At 39.3% G+C, this 22,905-nt stretch overlaps 1 protein-coding gene across 4 annotated transcripts in view; it reads left to right on the plus strand.

Moving 5' to 3' along the window:
* Nucleotides 1-22,905, plus strand: part of LOC107099680 (kinesin-like protein KIF21A) — a 39,394-nt gene extending 16,489 nt beyond the window's left edge. Inside the window, exons 2-36 of one of the 4 annotated variants that reach the window (XM_015397923.1) lie at nucleotides 1,047-1,269; nucleotides 4,526-4,708; nucleotides 5,126-5,275; nucleotides 6,310-6,444; nucleotides 6,546-6,710; nucleotides 6,825-6,940; nucleotides 7,018-7,213; nucleotides 7,293-7,482; nucleotides 7,614-7,677; nucleotides 7,774-7,977; nucleotides 8,703-8,763; nucleotides 9,209-9,320; nucleotides 9,403-9,591; nucleotides 9,666-9,865; nucleotides 9,951-10,058; nucleotides 10,142-10,210; nucleotides 10,300-10,445; nucleotides 10,518-10,662; nucleotides 10,777-10,971; nucleotides 11,094-11,195; nucleotides 12,011-12,176; nucleotides 12,423-12,443; nucleotides 13,624-13,687; nucleotides 16,263-16,317; nucleotides 16,441-16,649; nucleotides 17,556-17,729; nucleotides 18,606-18,638; nucleotides 18,858-18,994; nucleotides 19,067-19,151; nucleotides 19,989-20,078; nucleotides 20,158-20,316; nucleotides 20,431-20,548; nucleotides 21,309-21,479; nucleotides 21,556-21,752; nucleotides 21,870-22,905. In XM_015397923.1, the coding sequence (XP_015253409.1) occupies nucleotides 1,047-1,269; nucleotides 4,526-4,708; nucleotides 5,126-5,275; nucleotides 6,310-6,444; nucleotides 6,546-6,710; nucleotides 6,825-6,940; nucleotides 7,018-7,213; nucleotides 7,293-7,482; nucleotides 7,614-7,677; nucleotides 7,774-7,977; nucleotides 8,703-8,763; nucleotides 9,209-9,320; nucleotides 9,403-9,591; nucleotides 9,666-9,865; nucleotides 9,951-10,058; nucleotides 10,142-10,210; nucleotides 10,300-10,445; nucleotides 10,518-10,662; nucleotides 10,777-10,971; nucleotides 11,094-11,195; nucleotides 12,011-12,176; nucleotides 12,423-12,443; nucleotides 13,624-13,687; nucleotides 16,263-16,317; nucleotides 16,441-16,649; nucleotides 17,556-17,729; nucleotides 18,606-18,638; nucleotides 18,858-18,994; nucleotides 19,067-19,151; nucleotides 19,989-20,078; nucleotides 20,158-20,316; nucleotides 20,431-20,548; nucleotides 21,309-21,479; nucleotides 21,556-21,752; nucleotides 21,870-21,924 (4,687 nt within the window). In that variant the 3' untranslated portion in view covers nucleotides 21,925-22,905. Of the gene's footprint in view, nucleotides 1-1,046; nucleotides 1,270-4,525; nucleotides 4,709-5,125; nucleotides 5,276-6,309; nucleotides 6,445-6,545; nucleotides 6,711-6,824; nucleotides 6,941-7,017; nucleotides 7,214-7,292; nucleotides 7,483-7,613; nucleotides 7,678-7,773; nucleotides 7,978-8,702; nucleotides 8,764-9,208; nucleotides 9,321-9,402; nucleotides 9,592-9,665; nucleotides 9,866-9,950; nucleotides 10,059-10,141; nucleotides 10,211-10,299; nucleotides 10,663-10,776; nucleotides 10,972-11,093; nucleotides 11,196-12,010; nucleotides 12,177-12,422; nucleotides 12,444-13,623; nucleotides 13,688-16,262; nucleotides 16,318-16,440; nucleotides 16,650-17,555; nucleotides 17,730-18,605; nucleotides 18,639-18,857; nucleotides 18,995-19,066; nucleotides 19,152-19,988; nucleotides 20,079-20,157; nucleotides 20,317-20,430; nucleotides 20,549-21,308; nucleotides 21,480-21,555; nucleotides 21,753-21,869 lie in introns of all 4 variants that reach the window. The other 3 variants (XM_015397906.1, XM_015397932.1, XM_015397915.1) reach the window with 3 other exon arrangements.

Consider the following 22,905-nt stretch of genomic DNA (forward strand, 5'->3'; position numbering starts at 1 on the left):
TATTCAATAAAACAACTTAAAACTGAATTTGTTTTTAAACTAAAAAATGTAGTTGTAACTAAAAATTAAAAAAGAAAACAAGTTCTTAAACTGATTTAAACCTGAATGGAAATGTTTAGCACTACATTTTTCAGCATCCCTTTTTTTTTTTTTCATTAAAAAAACAAAACAAAAAAAACGTCATGGACCCAATTTCGCTTGATTCTCTTAATTCTAAAAACTAGTTCATGGATTCCTCTTTAGACAGTTGCAACCTAAAAGGATAATCAGACAGCTGCAACTGGTCCAGAATCATTGCTGCTAGTGTCCTCACCAAAACAACCAAAGTAGAGCACATCACCCCAGAGCTAAAGTCCTTCCACTGGCTCTCCGTATATCAGAAAATAGACTTTATCACAGAATAGCTTAGCTCTAAAATACATTTCAGACTTGGTGTCAGTATATCAACCATCCTCTGGGTCTAACCTATTCTGCACAACCAGAACCTCAACCAAACATGGCAGTCCAAAAAACTACCAGTCTAACTTTCATTTTCTTTGTCATTTTATTTTTTAAGTTTTAATAATCATTTTATACTTTCTTTACCTATTTGTGTTGCCTATTTGCCACTATATTGTATTAATTTTCTCATCTACAACACTTTGAATTGTCTTTCCATTGAAATGCTATATATTTATATATGTTTAAACCTCCTTTTCAACAGTTTAACACATATATGGAACCGAAATTATGTTATTTTCTGTTTTATTGGAAGTTGTAAGTCAGCAGTGTCGTTACTGAAGCTAAATGCGTGGATAAATCAGGAGAGTTTGGGCATTACCCTGGACAGCTGGCTAGTTTATACCTATGTCATAATAGTACAATTTCTAAGTAATTTAATCAGCATTCAAAGCTGAGAAAATATAGTTTACCGCACGGTAGCATTTAAAGTTATACCTTATTTTGAAGTGTCAGTTTGAAGCTAAAAGAAAATGTATGGGGAAATGTTCATATTGTAATTTCATGCCCTTGTTATTAAATTATTGTTGTGTCTCTGTCTTTTGTAGGATCCGTCCTCAGTTGGCTAAAGAAAAGATCGAGGGCTGTCACATATGCACATATGTGATGCCCGGAGAACCACAAGTGGTCCTCGGCAAGGACAAGGCCTTCACCTTTGATCATGTTTTTGACATGGACACTCAGCAGGAAGCTATCTACACCCACTGTACTGAGAGACTCATTGAGGGGTGCCTTGAGGGCTACAACGCCACCATCTTTGCATATGGACAGGTTGGTCAACTCGCTTCTCCTGGTTAGGCATGCCTGCTTGCATTTCAATGGGAATAATTCATGCTCAAATTCATGCCTTTACCATCTAACAATTTCTTAGTATCGCTCAAGGTAATGGAGCAACTTCAAGAACCCACAGATTTTTGGCAGTGTAGGACATGAAGCTGATTTTATGCCTCACCAGCTCTGTCGGGGCAGCTGACATGTTTTAACCTGCGCTCAACACCACAGCTTCATATCGGCTGACTTAGATTAGCCTTAGAGGGAGAGTTTATTACCCAATCAAAGCAAAATATGAACAACCTTATCTCATACCCAAGCACAAAAGTAAACCATATCCTGGAGACATTAAACATCTGCTGCAGCAACCTGTCCCTGTACAGCTCTCTGATTGTTTTTTTTTTGTTGTTGCTTGTTTTTTTCCCAAAAACTATCGTATCTTTAGCTACTACAACTGCTGCAACAGGGGCATATGTCAATTTTTTGTCTCATTTTTATCAATTTTATTTTTTTTCTTCTTTTTATTTAGATTTTCAGGATTTGTTCAATAAACTCCACACATATACCACAAATGCAAAAAAAAAAAATGATAAAATTGCATTAAACAAGATTTAAAAAAAAAAAAACTTGCTGATTACAGTATATATATACTGAATTGGGCTGGTCTTGTTCAGTTATTCAAAAAGGAGTTGGGTATAATTAACATTTATCTGAGTCTCTCCATATGCGGTGACCTTATCACTTCTTAGAAACATTCCTTGAATATAAGCACAGCTTCTGCTTTCTGTAACCTTAAAATCAGCATTTTTGTGATTATCATTCCATAATTAAAATAGCTTTGCTCTGAAGGACTACATTTAGCAAGAGACAGATTATCCAAGCAGAGCGATATTGGGATCTGGCTTAAATTGAGAGACATTAATTTCTGAAAACCGATTAAATATGTAACCAAAAATTATACAGCTTTGGAGATGTCTAGAGAAGATGTGCCAGAGAGCCATCAGCAGACTTAAATTGATGTCTCACATTTTTAGAACAGGACCATTTTCTACTGAGTCTCTCCACCCAGGCAGAGTCATCAGCCTGTGTACCCACTTCTCACTCCCAGGACACATTAGTAAATTGGGAACCAGATTTAGAATAACAGAATATCTATCCATCAATCCATTTTCTGTCGCTCTTATCCCTGCTGGGGTCGCGAGGGGTGCTGGCTCCTATCTCCAGCTGTCATTGGACAAGAGGCGGGGTACACAGGACAAACAACTATTAACGCACACACTCTGACTTAAGGACAATTCAGAAAGGCCAGTTAACATAACAGTCATGTTTTTGGACTCTAGGAGGAAGTCAGAGTACCCGGAGAGAACCTCTGCATGCACAGGAAGCACATGCAAGCTCCATGCAGAAAGCCTGTGGGTTGGGAATCAAACCACGAACCTTCTTTCTGCAAGGCAGCAGCGCTATTCAATGCTTCACTGTGTAGCCAATAAGATAATATTTCAACAAATTAGCATTTTTTAAAGTTGGGGGACCCAACAATCAATGGGCTTGCTGCAATGGTTGGTAGTGAAAGCTATTATAGCTTTAGTGGAGCTACAGCAAGGGAATTCCAAAGCATTAGTTTTAAGGGTTAATGTAATATGTGCCTGATTTACATGTTTTTTTTCTTCCAAAGTTGTCTTTAATAGTGACTAACATCTGACATATAAGTAAAAGAAATTTTTTTTAAAACACTGAACTGTAGGAAAAGCCTTTTGTATTTACGTATTAAAGCTTTCTCTCCTGGATTCTTTCCTGAGAAGAAATCACTTAAAATAACACTTAATAATGTATATGTATTATATGACTATGAGACATGACAACAGATTAGACAGAAATTGTAATCTTACTCAGAACAGAAATGGCTCAGGTTACAAATGGCAACTGCAGGCCTTAATGCTCAGTTCCGATTTTTTTGAGTGTGTGAAATCCAATTCTTTTGCATGCTTGTTCACATTTCTAAATACATGCGACTCTTATGTGATCTCCTGTGGGTACTCCATTCACACAACTTAAGTGTTGAGGATGCAATGACATCACAAGCGAGCATGCTCTGTTTTTATGGAAGTAAACATGGATGGTAGTGCAGGAGGGCATCTTGCAATCTTTCGGTTATTTATTAACCTCAGCCACTGCTCTCCACATTATCGTCCACCATAGTTGTTGTTTTTCTTCCTACTTCTGCACTGCAAGACGCAGAATAGCTTTGAGTATTAATGGCGTTCAGGTCGGTTGAATGCGACCTGGCCATTCAGACACAGGCGGCATTTGAAAAGATCAGACTCATATCGGATTCAGGACCGCATAGCCAATTGGTCTTTTTCGCATTGGGAAAAATCAGACCTGTGTTGTTCAGACTGTCATGAACGTAGCCTAAGTGTTCTTGATCAAGGACAATCTGAATGCACAGTGACAGAGCTCTCTCTTAAGAATAATCCACTCTGTTTGCTCCCATTTTATTCCCAAAACTTGTTATGTACATAACGAAGATAATTACTTTTTATCCTGACAGATGAACTGTCCTAATTAGATACACTGCTTGGGAAAACGTTAGCCTTAACATGTAACAAGCAGGTAAAATTAGGGTTTAACAAATGCACATAAATAATAAATAATTTCAACAGTACAAACTTATAGGAATTTTGTTTATATGCAATTTAAAAATGTAATGGGATATTTGGACCTGGACATATCAGTACTAGTGGTGATAAATGTGATGTCTACATCAAAGAAATTGAGCTTTATTTGAGTATATTGAATCATCTCTGTATTGGTTTCTTCTTCTCTTTATATTAATGCTGCAGCTGTTTTATGTTCCCATCAGTTCCTGACTTTGTGCACTGAGGGAGCAAAAGAGAAGAATAAGTGACGTGGGTGTGGTTTTTAAGAATCAAGCTGATGATTTTTGTTCTTGTATGCACACTTTAAACTCAAACCGACACTTGATAAAGCCGTAAACCCTCCCTGCCAAGTTTTTTTTTTCTTTCTAAAGGTTTTCAGGAGGAGGGGCAGGATGATTTTATACCCAAAGTTGCATTCTTTCTCTGGTCCCCATGGAAATCTCCCCCCTCTTGTATCCCTTTTTTGCCAACAACTGTAAAAAGAGGCCCAAGTCACAAAATGACTTCATCTTGACCTTTCCTGTTTTGTTGTTCAAATACAAAAAAATATATGTTGTAAAAGAGGCAACTTAGAAGTTCTTTCCTCCTGTATCCAGACCGGTTCAGGTAAGACGTACACCATGGGAACCGGCTTCGATGTCAACATCGGAGACGAAGAGCAGGGCATCATTCCCCGGGCCGTCCACCACCTGTTCAGGGGGATCGAGGAGCGCAGACAGGCTGCCACCGAGCAGGGCAGGCCTGTCCCTGAGTTCAAGATCAACGCGCAGTTCCTAGAGGTACAGAACCACTCGCAGAGATCAAAGCAGACCTGCTTGATCAGATTAAAACTGACACATTTGAACACAGCCAAATTAAAACAATTTGTAGAGCGACTTTTGAGCTCTGAACCCTCTGAGCTGAAACTGTTTACCTTCAATTAGGTAGAGAAAGAAAGAACATGCTGACAGCCAGAGGTCAAAGGTCTACCGTGGGTTGTTAAAGTGCCCAGATGACCCCAGCACCATTAAACTGTCATTAGTTGTCTCTGAGGTCAACCTCTTTCTTTATTTTTAACTGACACCAAGTGGCTGCTGACAGCTGCTGAGGAAACAGCTGAATGTAGAAGATGACTAATCATTTGTCTGTTTTGGCCGTTTTCTTTTATTTTTCGCTTCCTTTGATTGTTTTCCCCGTCTCTTTAACCTGCCTTCTAGCTGTACAACGAAGAGGTTCTGGATTTGTTTGACACGACCCGAGACCTGGAGGCCAGGAGGCAGAGGTCCAACATCAAAATCCATGAGGACGCCAATGGGGGCATCTACACCGTGGGGGTCACCACCCGTACCGTCACCTCGGCTGCTGAGGTCAGCTTTAAGCAGACGCCACACTACTGCACTGGAAAACTACTGCTTAGTGCCATTCGACATTTACTGCTCCCCTGTTAAACTGAACTAAATATATGTTTAAAAACATGTTTTACTGTTTTTAAGTAGAACATTCACTCAGGGATAATTAAGTTTCAAACTCTAGGGAGTATAAACATGAAAATACAGAAGGGTTTGTCCTTTAGCCACTCTTAAAAGGGCAAAAGACCATAAAATATGCCAGAAGATGCTTCTTGACCTTATATGTTGAAATCTGCTTATATAAGCAAAGTTTAATTTCACAACATATGCCTTCATTTTATTTTATTTACTTAAATAAAAGTAAAGTACTGTAAGAAAACCAGGAAGGTCAAGCATCCACGTTTATCATTGGCACCGTACACCCGTTAAAAAAGTCTCTGAAGTGAGAACTGCAGTAGAGAGAGGTATTTATGGTCACCCAGTCTCCATAAGAGCCACTAGATGCTCGTATCTACAACCCAACCTTGGTGCAAGGCATAGAGGAAAAAATTATAAAATATAAACAAGAGAAGGTTCCTTAAGTTTAATTGGACCTTAACTGGAACTTCATGCTGGGATGAACTGGACTGATTACATTTAATTTGGGAAAGCTCCAAATACCTATTATTTAGTACAGTTGAAGATAACTGATGCTGTGGTTCCTCCTCAAAAATCTCCAGAAACTACAATTGTAGTAATTAATTACTGTTTAATAAGCTCTATATACTTTAACCGTATTTCATTTTGAGGTGATGCTAATTATAAAACATTATTGATTAGGGCCTGTGATGCATCTCAAAAAGGGAAATTCCATTTCTCAAGGGCAACATTGATTCCTTTGTTTAAAAAAAAAATTGGGATGTTTTTTAACTAAAATAATCCTTAAATGTGCTTTTGAACATCCTTATACGCTGATGACACCCCTGTTTTTACTGTGTGTTAGAAGTCTTTTTTTGTGCTTAACTCACAAGCAAATATTCACATTTACATCGCTTCGCCCTCCTAACTAACAGATGATGCAATGCCTGAAGCTGGGCGCCTTGTCTCGCACCACCGCCAGCACCCAGATGAATGTCCAGAGTTCACGCTCCCACGCCATCTTCACCATCCACCTCTGCCAAGTGCGAGTCTGCTCTACTGATAACAATGTAGGCACCACACGAGACTACAGCCAACAACTGCCCCACCGGTCATGATAAGCCTTAAACTGATTCCTTGAGTGTGGCTCATGTCTCTTCTTCCCATCCAGGATAATGTCACCGATAACCGGCTGGCTAGTGATTCAGAAATAAATGAGTTTGAAACGCTGACCGCCAAGTTCCACTTTGTGGATCTGGCCGGCTCAGAGAGACTGAAAAGAACCGGAGCGACGGGAGACCGAGCAAAAGAGGGCATCTCCATCAACTGTGGACTGGTGAGGAAGTTGACTTCAGTTGACTTGAGAAGAGAAATAGAGCAACAGAGACATCTGGTGGTTAGAATAGGAAGTGCGCTACATTTAAAAAATATATATTTTTGAACTCCTCAGCTTGCCTTGGGAAATGTCATCAGTGCTTTGGGGGACCGAAGTAAACGCTCCACCCACGTGCCTTACAGAGACTCCAAACTCACCCGGCTCTTACAGGACTCACTAGGCGGCAACAGGTTTGTGGGTCCAAAGGAGAGAGACATTTAATCCAGGAAACGTGGATCCTCATTTCTGTTTTTTCCTTTTTTTTAAGCCAAACTGTCATGATCGCCTGCATCAGCCCATCTGACCGAGACTTCATGGAGACCTTGAACACCCTAAAGTACGCCAACAGGGCCCGAAACATCAAGAACAAGGTAATGGTGAACCAGGACAGAGCCAGCCAGCAGATCAGTGCCCTCAGGACGGAGATAGCCCGCCTGCAGATGGAGCTGATGGAGTACAAGACGGTAGGAATATGAAGGGTCAGATATACCGAAGGAGATAAAGCAGGACAGAGACTGACTGACGATCTGCCTTGATGCACAGGGGAAACGTGTGTTGGGGGAAGATGGTGTGGAGGGCATCAATGATCTGGTCCATGAGAACTCCATGTTGCAGACGGAGAACAACAACCTGAGAGTGAGAGTGAAGGCTATGCAAGAGACTATTGATGCACAGAGGATGCGGCTGACGCAGCTCCTCAGTGAGCAGGCCAGCCAGGTCCTCGCTAAAGCAGGTGGGAGTCATAGTTTCAGGCGCTGGGTATGTGATCAAAGAGTAGATAGATGATTTCTAGATCCATATTCTTTACATATAAAGCTGTTAAAGGCAAGTTTCTGGGCATAATGGTACCTCATCTGTTTGTAGGTGAGGGGAGTGAAGAAATTGGGAATATGATTCAGAACTACATTAAAGAAATCGAAGAGCTGCGGTCAGTATAAAAATATATTTTTATTATTATTGCCATTAACTGAACTAATATACTTTGAGCTTCAGGTTTTCAGACAGGTCTTTGTGCGTCTTCCAGAGCGAAGCTTCTCGAGAGCGAAGCCGTGAACGAGAATCTGAGAAAGAGCCTGTCTCGGGCGTCGGCTCGCTCATCGCTGTACGGCGGCCCAGGCTCCTTTTCCTCCGCCCTGATCGCCCCGGAGAAGGAGGCCAGCGACGTCATCGAGATGGCCAAGAAAAACCTGGAGAAGCTTAAGAAGATGGAGAAGAAGAAGAAGAAAAGGTGCAGTACGGCTTCTTTGATCAAGTCTGCAGGGTTTTGCTTCCAGTATTAAAGACCGAAACTCCTTTTGTCTGCTGCAACGCCTCGTAGCTGCTCTATCTCACTCTCTCTGTCCCTCTGCTGTCTTGTTAACTTCCCTGTTCTCACTCCCGCCCTCTCCACATTCACCCACTCCCTCCCCACTCTCTCTCTAAAGGCTGATGCGGTACGAGGAGAATCAGCACCCTGAGGCTGAGCTGGCCAGGTCTGCTTTACAAACCAGAATCTGACAGAATCGCTCAAAAGCGAGATTATCCAGATTAACAGACGGGATTTTTACCTCACTGCATCCCAGATCTTCCTTCTAACATTTCCCTAAATTAACATTAACCTCCTTTTCTGTCCCTGCAGGTGGTTTGTGCCCCTATAGCGAGACAGAGTTTCTAAATGTCTCTAGTTGTTGCTTGTTAATTGCACTCTAATACGTACTGATCAAATCTTGATTGATGCATTAATATTAAAGTTTTGACTCCAGATAAGTAACAGTCAGCTGTGTTTTCCTGTCTGCTGTGGTGTCATTTATGATGATCTAAGCGATTACATCTAACACTCCATCTTTGTCAAATCCTTACCAATCTGACCTTAACCTGATCAAGTCTCTGACTGTTTACATGTCTCCTTTATCTGTTGATGTTAGATACAGATGATAGAACCAATCTTAAGAGGTTCTTTTTTTTCCCCCCCAGTGTTGTCAAGGAGGAGCTCCCTGACAACGATCAGGAGAGAAGCAACGAGGAGGCGGAGGGGGTAGGTGGCACCTCCTTAGAAGCTCTGATTGTTTTATTTCTGCAGTCCTTTGCTTTTATTGATTATTTATATATATTTATATATTATTATTTCTTATTGATTTTTTTTTACCTTTGAGATATAAAGTATGCATATTCTTAAGCACACCTAAATATTTATTGTTTTTCAGCTTTTTTCCCTTAATTTTTTTTTAAAGAATCTTGATTAGCCTTTAAGAGTAATAAATACATTTTGGCTCTTTTTCATAAAAACATATTTGCTCTTATTAGCCTCTTTTCTGTGCATTTCTTAGCAAAAAAAAAAAACATTTTAATTTATCATTAATATCAATATTTAGAAGGGCAAATATCAATACATGGTAAAACTGCGCCCCCTGCTGCTTCAACAGGGTACCTGCATCACTCTTATCTATGGCACATTATATGCTTTTCTACATGTTCTGCAGGAAGCAAGTGGGCATGAAGACGGAGAAGATGCAGATGGAGAAGAGGATGACTTCGATATGGAAGGAGAGGAGTCGTCTGAAGGTTCGGACTCAGAGGAGCTGGATGAGAAAGGTGAGATGAACCTGCAATGAAGCAAGCCGCTCCTGCATGATGTTAGCGGATCTGACGGTGAGCTTTGAACTTCAACGTGCAGAAAACGTGCAGGCTGACTTGGCCAACATCACGTGCGAGATCGCCATCAAGCAGAAGCTGATCGACGAGCTGGAGAACAGCCAGCGGCGCCTCCACACCCTCAAGCAGCAGTACGAGCAGAAGCTGATGATGCTGCAGAACAAGATCCGAGACACGCAGCTGGAGAGGGACAAAGTTCTGCACAACATGGGTAACACAGAACCTGGGTGTTTTACTTGACCTAAGCAAACAGGGTTTAAAAAACAGTTACCCTTGCATCACCAGGCTCAGTTGAATCGGGCACTGAGGAGAAAGCCAAAAAAATTAAAGCAGAGTACGAGAGAAAGCTGAGCAGCATGAACAAAGAGCTGCAGAAGCTCCAGTCGGCTCAGAAGGAGCACGCCCGCCTGCTGAAGAACCAAACGCAGTACGAGAAACAGCTGAAGAAGCTCCAGCAGGATGTCAACGAGATGAAGAAGACTAAAGTAAAGCCCTATTTTAGTTTAACACCAACAAATCCATAAGCCTTTAAAAGGTGGGATAGTTTATCCTGTTGTGTTCCTCCACCAGGTGGCGCTGATGCGTCAGATGAAGGAGCAGCAGGAGAGGAGTAGGGCAACAGAGTGCAGGAGGAACAGAGAGATCGCGACTCTGAAGAAGGACCAGCGCAGAGCAGAGGCAGGAGCAACTGAGAGATGATCTGTGTGATTGGAAGAAAGACGAGAATATTTCAAAACTCAACTTTTTATGTCATGTTTCAGCTTCAAGTGAGGCAGCTGGAGGCCCAGAAAAGACAACAGGAGCTGATCCTTCGCAGGAAGAATGAGGAGGTAAGTCCTGTATTTAAGAAAGGCAAGTTAAAAACTCATTTGTGTAAGAAAAGGAATCTTTAAACATTTTTATATTTCACTGTTTGCAGGTGACGGCTCTGAGGCGACAGGTGAGACCAGTGTCTGGAAAGGTGAGTAGGAAGCTGAGCTCACCGGAGTCAGCTCTGGAAGCTTCATCAAGAGGGAACCTCGGGCGGCCGCGGACGTCCGGAGCAAACGCGTCCAACGGAGCAAGGTTCGTCACGTCACGTAGCTCACAGCAGCGTTCAGAGTTCAGCAGCTCTAATGGAGTCGCCTCCCTTTTCAGGAGCTCCACCATGAGGATGGGAAGCATCTACCTGAACAGGACGGCCAGGACCAAGTGGCAGTCTCTGGAAAGACGTGTCAGTGACATCATCATGCAGAGGATGACCATTTCCAACATGGAGGCAGACATGAACCGACTTCTGAAGGTAACAGACGGACGCCAAGTGGTGAAATTATTAGGAACTGATACATTTTAGAGCTTGATACCTAAAACATGAAAGAAAACAAGACACAGTTTATTTATCTCGCTGTCTTTTCAGCAAAGGGAGGAGCTGACCCGGCGGCGGGAGCGCGTGTCCAGGAAGAGAGAGAAGCTGGCGGCGGACGGCGCTGATGCCGACCGCTCTCTAGCCTCCCTGAACGAGGAGCTGGAGTCACTGGGCGCTAACATCGACTACATCAACGACAGCATCGCCGAATGTCAGGCCAACATCATGCAGATGGAGGAAGCCAAGGTGAGAGGAGGGAATCCCTTTAGTTTATGCTGTGGGGACTCTATCTAAACCATATATGGGGTTCAGATAAATAGTTCAATTAAAAGTTTCTAACAAAAAACATTTTTTATTCTGGGATTCAGGAGGAAGGAGACACCGTGGACATCACTGCCGTCATCAGCTCCTGCAGCCTATCTGAAGCCCGCTTCCTTCTGGACCATTTTGTCTCCATGGCGATCAACAAGGTACATCTTTCTCCTCCAGTCGGTTTTTTAAATGAAGATAACCCTGAATTTGGATTTTAACACAACAGGAAGTAATCTGTCTAATTAGATATGAAAACTGAAACCTCAAACTGTTTAAACCTCCCAGATCCCACTTTAATTATCTTCTTTCATCATAAATGTTTCAGAGATTTCAATGATTTAGCTGCTGTCCAGCTATATTAACTATTAGGGCACATATCTCTCCGAATAAGGTTTATAGATTATAAGTCAGTATTATAAGGAGTCTCAACTAACCCAGAGAGAAAAAAGCTTCACATGATTAGCTTCGGATTAGGAAATGAAATTAAAGAACCTCCCAAAATTAAGTAATTTGGAAAGAAGGTCTGAGGAAATAGTTATAAGTCTAGTAGGAACTGCTTAAAGCGCCACCTAGTGGTTCACCTTTGTAGTTACCTTGTGCAAACCATTTATTAGACTTTTTATTATACCGGTAGAAAAAGGCTTTATTTTTCTATTTTGCTGATTTCCACTGACTCATGATCGTCCAACTATATGAGTCTGCATAATTTGACTGACAGATTTGACTTTATTCATGGATGATGTTTATCTAATCCACTCCAACTTATATGCTTTGATCATGTTTCCTTGTATCCATGGTTGTTGATTAGATAAAATAGTGAGAGACTTTAATTTGATCAATTTAATTACATTAAGTCTCAGATTAGATTCGACGAAGCTTAATTGCTCTGACAGAACCTGTCAGATCCAGGAAGCAGGCAAAAGTAGAAGAGGCAGTGAACCTTTTTATTAACTGTCACTGTGTTGATTATCAGGGTCTGCAGGCAGCTCAGAAGGACTCCCAGCTGAAAGTGATGGAGGGGAGGCTGAAGCAGACCGAGATAAACAGCGCCACCCAGAACCAGCTGCTCTTCCACATGCTGAAGGAAAAAGCCGAGATCAACCCCGAGCTGGACGCCCTGCTAGGCAGCGCCCTGCAAGGTTGGAAACGCCTAACGAATGGCGATAGCAGCCTACGCACGCCCAGCACAATCACCTTTCCAATCATCTTTGATTTAACCAAAGTAAAGCTCTGCGCTTTACTTTGCAGGAATCAACTTAAGAAGCAACGAGAAAAATAATAAGAGATCCTTGCAAATTAAAGCGCGGGCAATTTCTCACCTTTTGGGTTTTGGATTTGATTTAATTTCTGTTTGTTTTTCTTCTGTTGTGTTGGTGTGATCTCAGAGTTAGGGTTCCTGTTACCAGGTGAGTGAGAGACATGAGTAGATACATGGCTGTGTATGAGAGAGCAGGGTACGGAACGTGCACACTACATGATTTCCATTGAAAAAAACCCCCAAAAAAACTACCCGAATGCCCTGGTAGAGATGAGTAAAAATCCTTTAAATAGATGTAAGAAGGTTCCTAATGCCCTTTAAAGAAAACAGGCCCACAGCATCACAGATACCCCACCATACTTAACTGTGGGTATGAGCTGCTTTTCCACATATTCACCCTTTATTTCATCTCAAACCCAACCTGAAGTATTTGGTTCAATCGGAGGACATAGATCAACATTTTCTCTCACAAACGGAGATGTTTAAAAGTTGAGCAAACTTTGCATGTTCACATTTTTCATGTTAAGCCAAAAAAAGGCAATTTTCTGCCCTCTTAAACAACCAATAGCATTCAATGCCTCTCTTTGCTGTAATCTCTTTTTACAGCCTTACAGAGACTGAAGATCGGCTCAGAAAAACGAGCCTCTACACGATAAAGAGATATGAGGTCAAAGGTCACAGATTGGTCATTCTTCCATTTATTTTATCGAAACCATTGGGGGAGGGCAATAAGTGTGGAGGCTGCTTTAATCCAGCAAATATGATCTATTTGAATAAACAGGAAGGAGCAATATAGTTGATTTTAGAGATTTTCTATTGAGAGTGCAGACGTGCAAATGTGTTGATCAGTGTTTGTTTTTATAAATTCATTTGGATTTTATTTTATTTTTTTGCTATTTATACCTCACTTTCCCTTATTTTAGTTGCAGTAGACGGAAACTTTAAGAAAAAATTTAAACTTTTGTTAAAAAAAAACAAACAAAAAACCTGAGGAAATCTTGAAGTGTGCATCTTTATTAGACTAACCCACGTCAAGTAACTCCGCCATAACGTGCATGGCTCCTCGGTCACCTCCTGGTCAGTCCCATTTCAGGACTAAAACTTTACAGATGCTCCCCTGTGTCCAAAGCAATGTGTGTTTGTTCTGCTGTTCTGTGGTTGAACTTTTTCTCACTTACGCTTTCTCCCCTCATCCTACACCTAATATGTAATATGTCTTCACCTTTGTGACCTTCTAAGCTGATTAAGACAGCATTGTTTTTTTTAAATGGATGCATATAAAAATAGCACAAACTGACTCTTTATGAATGTGTTCTTATTCCTTCCAGCTGCAGAAAACGGGGACTGCAGCAGCAGCGACGAGTCTACACAGAGTCCAGCTCCAGATGGCAGGTAGAAAACTATGGTGTCCTTTGGTGATTCTAGGAAAAAATAGACAGGATGGGTGCCAGGGTTTTGTTTTGTTTTTTTGTTTTTTTAATGGGGGCACAAAACAAAAGAATGACAAACAAAAACAAATAACAGATTTCCCCTTTGTCTATTGCAAAACCAAGGTTACAGACTAACAATTAACCAAGACTTAACTATCATATTTTCTTAATATGACTGGAGCTTAAAGCTGATTGTAATTTTTAAAGTCAATTTGGAAACGCAAAATATTGAATTGGCCCAAAGGATGAATCAGTTAGTCAGTGCATATACTTAAAAGAAATTTTAGTATTAAACCACAAAAGCTGGTTTAAAAAAGCAAACATTTCTTCAAATCAGCGCATCTATGCAGAGCAGGCAAACAAGATGATTTACCAAAGGAATGGGTGGATTTTTTTTCATCAATATTATGCATTTGAAATAAGATATGGAATTGTTTTTTTTTAATTATTATTTTAAACATAGATTGTTCTATTAGATTGGCTAATTGTCTTACTGACCTGCTCAATACACTTGATTCAAGTCATTTGACTCAACTAGATTTGAGTTTTTACAGTGTATGTGTTCAGTACAGGGGCCAGAACCTGTTCTAAAGGAGTCGGGTTCCCCAGAGCCCTGCTTATGTTAATGAATATTTCACTCAGTTGTGTTAAAGCAGACAGATCTGAGTGGCACAGAACTCTGGGTAAAGAATCTATGTATTACTTTCACGCTGTGAAAAAAATGCACTGGATTTTTTCACTTGGATCTAATGTGGTTTTTAGACATGCCTTTATTCAACATGATAAAAGCTATCATTTTTTATTTCTTCGATTTGTCACATAAGTTGATTTTAACTTTCTACCAATTAGTGTTTTTGAAGGTCTCACTAAATAGACGTCATTTAAAGAGCCAATTCTTTTCTTTTTAGAAGTCTAAACTGAGGTCCAGATCGGTTTTTGCTGTTTTTTTTTTTTGGTTATTGGTTATTGTTTTTTCCCCCAAAATGGTACCTGCATACTCTAATTGTCTATCAGATACTCCATTTAATTGCAAACAAGACAAAAACTGATTTCAAATTGAAAAACTGAAACTCCTAGACCCTGTTCTTTCATCCTTCATGGAGACAACAGTAAGAACTTTTATAAGAAAATTAAAAAAAAAAGCTCCAGACTTTTAGCTTTCCAGGTGTTATTAACCTTTTATAGGGCAATTTACCATTTCTACTCAAATGCATACTCCTTACAAATGTCCCCTCCATCCCTCAGTGAGATTTAGAAGCACAATATCTATATCCAGCCATTCAGCAACGATACTGCTACATGGCTGTACATTTTATTTTGGCATTTGACCAATTAGATGAACACTTGAATGATATATTACCTACCGCAAATTAAGGTGAAAGAAAGGTAAAGAGTGAAAAGTCAAGGAAAAAAGGTTAAAAGCTAATTAAAAAGTTAAAAAGTAAAGAAAAAAAGGTAAAAAGCTAATTAAAAAGTAAAAAAAAATGTAAAAAGCTAATTGAAAAGTTAAAAAGTAAAGTAAAAAAGTTAATGAGCCTAGTTAACAATTATATTTAGGTTTATAAACTAAACAATTTAAGTGCCAGTATCAGCATTAATGCCTCTAAGGTTATGTTGTACCAAAAAAAAAAAAAAAATGGTTTCTTTGTGTTTTTCATGAATTTCTTATAGAAGCACTTACTTTTAAAATTTTTCTTAATATATTCAGGCAAGTTGGTGTTCTTGTTATTTGCCATCAAAATGTTACAAAGGTAATAAGGTCTTGTCCTGGATTCCAATAACACTAATAAAGGGTTAAACAAAAGAAACGCACATAGAGGATCATTTTCAAACTTGGACTGCAGCGTTTTTTTATAAATAACTAAAAAAAAAAAAAAGAAAAAAAGTTACACAACTGCTGCAAAGAGCCAAACACCTAACATATGCAGTTATTAACATTTTCATGGGCCACTCAGAAAAAACATAAAGAAATAATGTGTTTCTGTGACTTCTTTTAAATGGCCTCTTCATAAACGTCCTGTCAAACAAAGGATTCATATAGTTCCTGAGCGCCAGATAAGAACATAAGGATGTCTTTATGCTAAAAGAACTAGGATAGAAAACACACAAGGTTCTTTATCGGCGGCACTATTGGGACTTCACTGCTGCAGTTCATCTAGCTAAAGAGTCCACAATTTAATGAAGTCTGATATAGAGTTCTATATCTAGAAACCCAGAGCTGATTTAAGCTCTATGATTATTTTTCACTCTAATGTCCAGAATGTTACCAAAAGTTCAGTTTATAATCTATAAGAAGTGGGCCCTGTGTAGTCTTTTGTTACTAAAAGTGCTAAAGAACCCTGCTAACAATTAAGTGATGGTTAGTGGTAAAAAAAAAATCTGTAAATTATACAATAAAATTAAATATTTAGGTTTTAATGTTGAAAATTAGATGGTGAAGAGGAGGAAAGAGCTAAGCTATTTTAGGATACTGAAATAAAGGGAATAAACAGCTTTATATGAGCAGTTCTCTAACTGATGAAACGTCTCTTTTTCAGCACAATGTCATCAGATTTGATGAAGTTATGTGGCGAGTCCAAACCAAGAGGAAAGGTAGAGTATCATGCATTTCTCTCTGTGTTTAATCTTTAGAATTAAAACAGTCATTTTAAAGTGTTTATAAGTAGCACTTGGTAATTGGAGTTATTTTTATTTCAACCTGTTTTGGCCCCTCAGGCTCGAAGGCGGACTACCACCCAGATGGAGCTGCTCTATGCTAGCAGTGGAGATTTGGCCTGCGAGTCCCCCACCGGAGACTTCCCGTCTCCTCTGCTGCCCCTCGCGGAGCGAGGGCCGGCAGACATGTGGGGTCACCCAGCTGGTCAAGCCCCAGACCACGAGCGAACGGTCTCACCATCTGCGCTGTCTGCCAGGCCAGCTGGCTTGTAAGTTCAGAGAAAATATTTCTCCAAGGAAGCCAGAAATCTCAAAGAGGCAGAGTTCAGTCTGGGGGAAAACATGATTTCTGCATTTTTAGGTCGGAATTAATTTGGGGGGAAAACAATCAAGAAAATGGAAAAATATTTGTATTTATAGTCTTAAATTATAACCTAAATTATGCATTTCTTCTTTGTCTTTGTCCTGCTGGCCCCCATCTTTCATGTGTCTTTTTAATGCTGTCTTCTTTATGTCTTTTGTTTCTTTCCATTATTTTGTCCAACAATCCATTGTCCCTACTTCTCTCTGACCTTCTTTTCTTCACTCTCTTGTGTCCTTCCTCTTTTTAATAACTGTCTCTTCCTCTGTCCTTACTTTATTCTATATTACTGTTAATTTCTCTCCTAGGTCTTTTTCTTAATGTGCTGTGTTCATTTCATATTCTTTTATCTAACCTTCCCACTTTTTGTATTTTCCTTCTTTCCTTCATTGTGTCCTTCATCAATTCCTTAACTTCCTTCTTTCCTTTCTTTTGTCCATTCTTGGCTGTGTCCTTCGTTGTTTTATACGATTTGTTCTTTCATCCCTTTTCTTAAATTTTCTTTTTTTTTGTCCTTTCTTTTATTCCTTGTGTACTTCCTTGGTTTTCTTTCCATCATTTCCTGCCATCCTTCCTTCCACCCATCTCTCCTTTTTCCTTCCTTGTTTTCTGAATGTAAAAGTAAAAATTCACAGTGAACGTTAGTATTTTTTTTGTCAAATTAACAAACTGGGGATTTACAGAACTTGCTGGAAAAGTTGTATTTTTTTTTCCTGCTATGAAATGTATCTAATGACCCCTCAAACTGATTTTGTGGGGGTGAATAAGCTTTTATATTAGTGCAATATGAGCTGATGAGTGGTCTTGTCTTTAGCTCAGGATCTAGGTCGCCTACGGGAGTGGAGAGGAAACAGCTGGAGGGCTCACCTCTGAACCGCCGGAAGGTGCTGGAAAAAGGCCCCACTGTGCCTCCCATTGCAGCCCCGGCACAGACACCTCCAGCGGGCCCCGCAGAAACTAAAACTAAAGGCGGCGAATACAAATCAATGTAAAAACCTCTATTGCTCAGACTAACATTATTGTTTGTGCTTTTAGCCATCCTCCACATTTATGTAGCCTGCAACTTGTCAGTATCTGTATCTGTCCCCCCCCAAGGTTTTTCACCAAACCTTAGTGGGAGATTTTGAAATAGTTTGGACAGGAAACCCTGTCAGGGTTAGGTGAGGGTAGGTGCAGCTAAAGGTTGTAGGTTTTCAGAGGATTTAACTGAAGCAAAGTGGCAAAATTTGGGATTTTTATAGCACAGTAAATGTTACTGAGTAACAATAAGTGGACTGTAGTTATGTGGAACATTTTTTTAAATTTGTTTTACAATATCTGGCACAGTGAATAGGTGGGAATACGGACTAGATATGAACCTGGCAAGTCCTTGTGTGTTAGCACTAAGTTGAGTTTTCATGTCGGTCATTTTTTAGTATGAGAAATTTGGAATATGGAGTGAGAGTGTATGAAGACACTGAGATGGGTGAGTCTCACTCCCAATGGGTGAGAGTTGACAGCCCTGTATGTCTGGGATTGTCACCAATGTTCATTCAAACTTTTTTCAACATATAATTATACTCAAATTTGATCTAAATTAAGATTAGTATAAAAAGGTATGAAATGATATTCCCTAAAACTTCACTTTAGTATCCTTTAAGGCTAATGCACCTTCTATCTATCTCAAAACATTTTTTTCCCCAATTTACCTCACATATTAATATTTTTTTAGATTAATTAAATCATATCAAACATATAAAAACATGCATCATACACTAGTCAGTTATTTACATCTCACAGCATAGCAGCTTTGTGTTGTTAGCTAAAAAAAATTCCCTACATTGCTATATTTGACTATTCTGGGTTTTTTGTTCCTTTTTTTCAGGCTTGATGATTCGCCTGTATTTGAAGGAAACAGGTAATTTATTCAAATCATTTTATTCACTTATGAGCTTCTTGACACTATTCAATTCTGAAGAACTAAATGAAAAATAAAACATTCAGATGCAAGTAGCACATTATTGAATTATGGAAAATGATCTTCCAACTCTGCAGTTTCAATTTGCAGGTTATTGGTTGGTAAATTTGTAATGGAAATGATAAATAACAATTGCATTATTATGTGCCATGTTTCTAGGGGTGTGATCAATCCTGTGACGGCTCCTAAGAACAGTCGGGGCTCCAGGATTCAGTGCGTCCACGTAGCTGAGGGCCACACCAAACCTGTACTCTGCGTGGATGCAACAGATGACCTACTTTTTACTGGCTCTAAAGGTAAAGACCTAAAAATTGGATGGCAAATTAGTTTTTTCATTGAATGCATTTGTTTACAAATCTTTTTCGCAGATCGGACTTGTAAGGTCTGGAATCTGGTGACGGGCCAGGAGATCATGTCTCTCGCAGATCATCCCAGTAGTGTCGTCTCAGTCAGGTACTGTTCAGAAATAACTTAACCCTTTATAGGGCAAGTTACCATTTTTGATCACTTGCATACCCCTTAGAAATGGAGCCCCCCCCGATGCTGCTACACGGCTGTACATCTTAATTTGGCCTTTGACCAATTAGATGAGCCTTTACATGTTATATATTACATACTGTGAATTAAGATTAAAAAAAAGTTAACAAGTCAAGAAAAAAGTTAAAAAGCTAATTGAAAAGTTAAAAAGTAAAGTTAAAGTGTTAATAAGCCACTAAGGTTATGTTGTACCTAAAAAAAATGTATTTCTCATAAATTTCTTGTTATTTTTCTTAATATATGCAGGCAAGTTGGCATTTCTTGTTATTACATTTACATAAATTTATGTCATCAAAATATACATATATTTTCAATGTTACAAAGGTAGTAAGGTCTTGTCCTGGATTCCAATAACACTACAAAAATGATCTATACATTTGTGTAAATGTCTTAAAATAAGTGTATTTACCCTTAGTTTGAGTAGGTAAATAAGAAAATCTCCCAGTAGGAGCATTTTTATCCTTAAAATTAGATTATTTGATATTATGCACTTGAAATAGGCTACTCTATTTAAAACGTAAATTTTCTTATTCCATTTGCAAAGTGTCTCACTTACCTGCTCAATTCAAGAAAAAATGCACTTATTTTAAGAAAAATTGACTGACTTAGATTTCATTTTTTTGCAGTGCACTCTTTGCTTGAAATTTAGATATTTAAAGTCTTTCACTGAGTGCCCTATAAAGGGTTAAGTTGATATTATTCCTAATATTCTCTTAAATTATTATTTTATTGGGTATTTTGTTTTTATCATAGGTACACCTCCAGCCTTGTCCTCACTGTTTCCTCTGCCTACATCAAAGTGTGGGATATTCGAGACTCCGCTAAGTGTATCCGTACACTGACGTAAGTACAGAAACTTGTGTAAAAGCAAACACAATTAACCATAAGGGATCTAGTTAGAACATGCTCTTGTGATGATCAGGTCATCAGGCCAAGTTGGGTCAGGGGATACATGCTCCACTGCTAAAAGTTTATCTATCCCACCGGGAGAGAGTCAGATAAACCAGATCGCCCTCAACACTTCCGGCTCGTTTCTGTACGCTGCAGCTGGGAACTCCATCCGCATGTGGGACCTCCGCAAGTAAGCTTCCACACATTGGATTTTAAAAGCTGGGGTCATGTCCATATTTATTTGAGTTGATAATTTCTCCATTTGCAGGATTTGTTCAGAGAACTAATTAAATTATCCTTTAAGGTTTGTCTCTACTGGAAAGCTGATAGGCCATTTGGGGCCTGTGATGTGTCTGACAGTCGAAAAGACGGGCAATGGACAGGACACCGTGCTCACTGGCTCAAAAGACCACTATGTCAAAGTAAGAACTTTCAATCACTGTTTAATGTAAATAGAAACGTTATGTCTTTGCTTTCCTGATACCAATTATTAGGGCCATCCATAGGGTAAAAATGGTTTTAGGGTATTCTTTAATACCTTTATGTCAAAACGCCTTTATGTGAAAAAGCTGTCAGCCAGCCTTACCTAAAGTCTATGAAACTCTTTCATCCAAGCAAGACAAGTAAAGAATTTTTTCCTGTCTTTCTTCAATTTAATAATCGATAGCATAAATTCAATATGACCCTAGGATAAAAGAACTTGCCTTTAAAATGGTTGTCCGTGATCATAGCTCACACTTCACAGGTTTTTAGGTTAAGTTTGAGTTAATTTAAGATCTCGCAATGTCGTAATGCAAGAAAAAAAATCAGCCCTTTCTCTACTTCTGATGTTTGGTGCTCAAGTGCAATATTTTGTGTCCGTGTTGTTTTAAACAGTTCTTTTATTCCACTTGGCTGACTGCTGCTTTTCTTTTGAAGATGTATGGCCTTCCAGCGCTATAAGGCTTCAATGGTTCTAATTTTTGCTCTCTCTTTATTACGGTTTTATAAAGGGCAAGGTAGCCTCCCTCCGATCTGTTATCATCTCTCTGTCCTCCATAGTACCAAAGGTGTTTTATTATTCATCTCTACCTAATATAAGGCAGCACTTTTTCATGTCAGGAACCACTTCCTGTTAACCCCATTGTAAAATCCTGGCTAACAGATAACTTATGTAAGGGATAAACCTGTCTGTCTTTCCAGATGTTTGAAGTGACTGAAGGTGCACAGGGCAGCATCAGCTCTAGTTACACGTTTGAACCCGCACACCAGGACGCCGTGGAGTCTCTGGTTATTCATGGTGACGTCTTCTATAGCAGCTCCAGAGATTATTATATAAAGAAGTGGGACATGGGAAGTAAAAAGTTTGTACAGGTAAGACTATGTAGTTTGATTTCTGAAGCGTAGAAGTGATCCAGGTTTAATAGTGGGTTTTGTTGTCGCCTAATAGTCAGTCAGCACCCAGACAGACTGGGTTAGTGCTCTGGGCGTGGTTCCAGGCTCCCCAGTGCTCCTCGGGGGATGCAGAGGAGGGCTGCTTCGCCTTTGGCATACCGACTCACTGGCACCCCTTGGTGAGGTCCAGGGGCATGACAGTCCCATTAATGGCTTGGCAACCAACAGTACCCAACTGTTCACAGCCTCTGAGTAAGTCACAAAATGTTTTCTCTTGAGGGATTCCTATATATAAATGCAATGTTCTCTTCATCTCATGTACTTTATTATCAAATCTTTTTGTGCTTTTCTTTTTATTTTATACAACAGTGACCGCACAGTGAAAATTTGGGAAGCAAAAAACTGCTTGGAGGAAGGACACTAACAGCTGCTCTCTGTTGTCGACAGACATCCAGTCTACTTGTTAGCTTTTTTCACTTGAGGTTGACCATGTTGGTCCACTATTGCTGCCCAACAGGGATCTGGATCAGGAAAACCTAATTGGATGTTATTTTTTCCAGGTGAACTTAGTTACTGATATTTTAGGTCAACACCAATTCGCAAAACAGGAAGGCCTTTAAAATGTCTTCTAGAGTTACAGTGGCCTGATGTCAGTCAGGAAAATATGATTTATTCTTTTGTATTCATTCTGGGATCTGGATCCAGGAGGGCAACATCTATGCATAGTGTTGTTTTTTGTGTTAAATAAATGTGGTTAGTCTTCAGCATCATTTTGTAATCAAAGCCTTGAACATTTCTTCCAACATCATTAATAACTGTGATCATATCTTGTGTGTTGACTTGATGTCCTGTTTGTCACAACAATGCAGTGCAGGTCATTTTGGTTGTGCGAGTGTGTTTGTGTAGGGGAAGTTTCCAGATGTTGCCGATGACAGGACCAAGATACTAAAAATTAGTTTTTAAGTTGTTTCTGCCCAACACGCCTTAGATAAAATACTTATTTGTGGCATGTTTTTTGCTATTTTTTCTTTTTCGTCTTTGATTTTATAAAAGAATAAAATGATGTAGAAATGCAGAATATAAACCCAGTCCATGCCTTGAAAAAAAGCTCAAATAAAATGAAGTTACTAAATGCATCATTTGGAATAGGCTTAAACTTTGAAATGCTAATTTAGCTTAAAAAACTTATTTAGTTAACAATATTGGTTCACTTTTTTTTTTTATCAACAAAAGACCTAATATTTAAACTAAATTTGATGCAAACCTCTTTAGGTTGTCAGATAGATGTGATTAAGGATAAAAATTAAAAGATACGAGTTGGCTTTTTTTTGTTTGTTTTGGCAGAAACTGGCTTCCGTATGTTTTGCTTCTTTTTGCAGATTTATCTTTTCCCTTGAGAAATTTT

This window comes from Cyprinodon variegatus, unplaced genomic scaffold, assembly GCF_000732505.1.
Source record: "Cyprinodon variegatus isolate N-32 unplaced genomic scaffold, C_variegatus-1.0 Scaffold28, whole genome shotgun sequence".
NCBI classification, from domain to species: domain Eukaryota; kingdom Metazoa; phylum Chordata; class Actinopteri; order Cyprinodontiformes; family Cyprinodontidae; genus Cyprinodon; species Cyprinodon variegatus.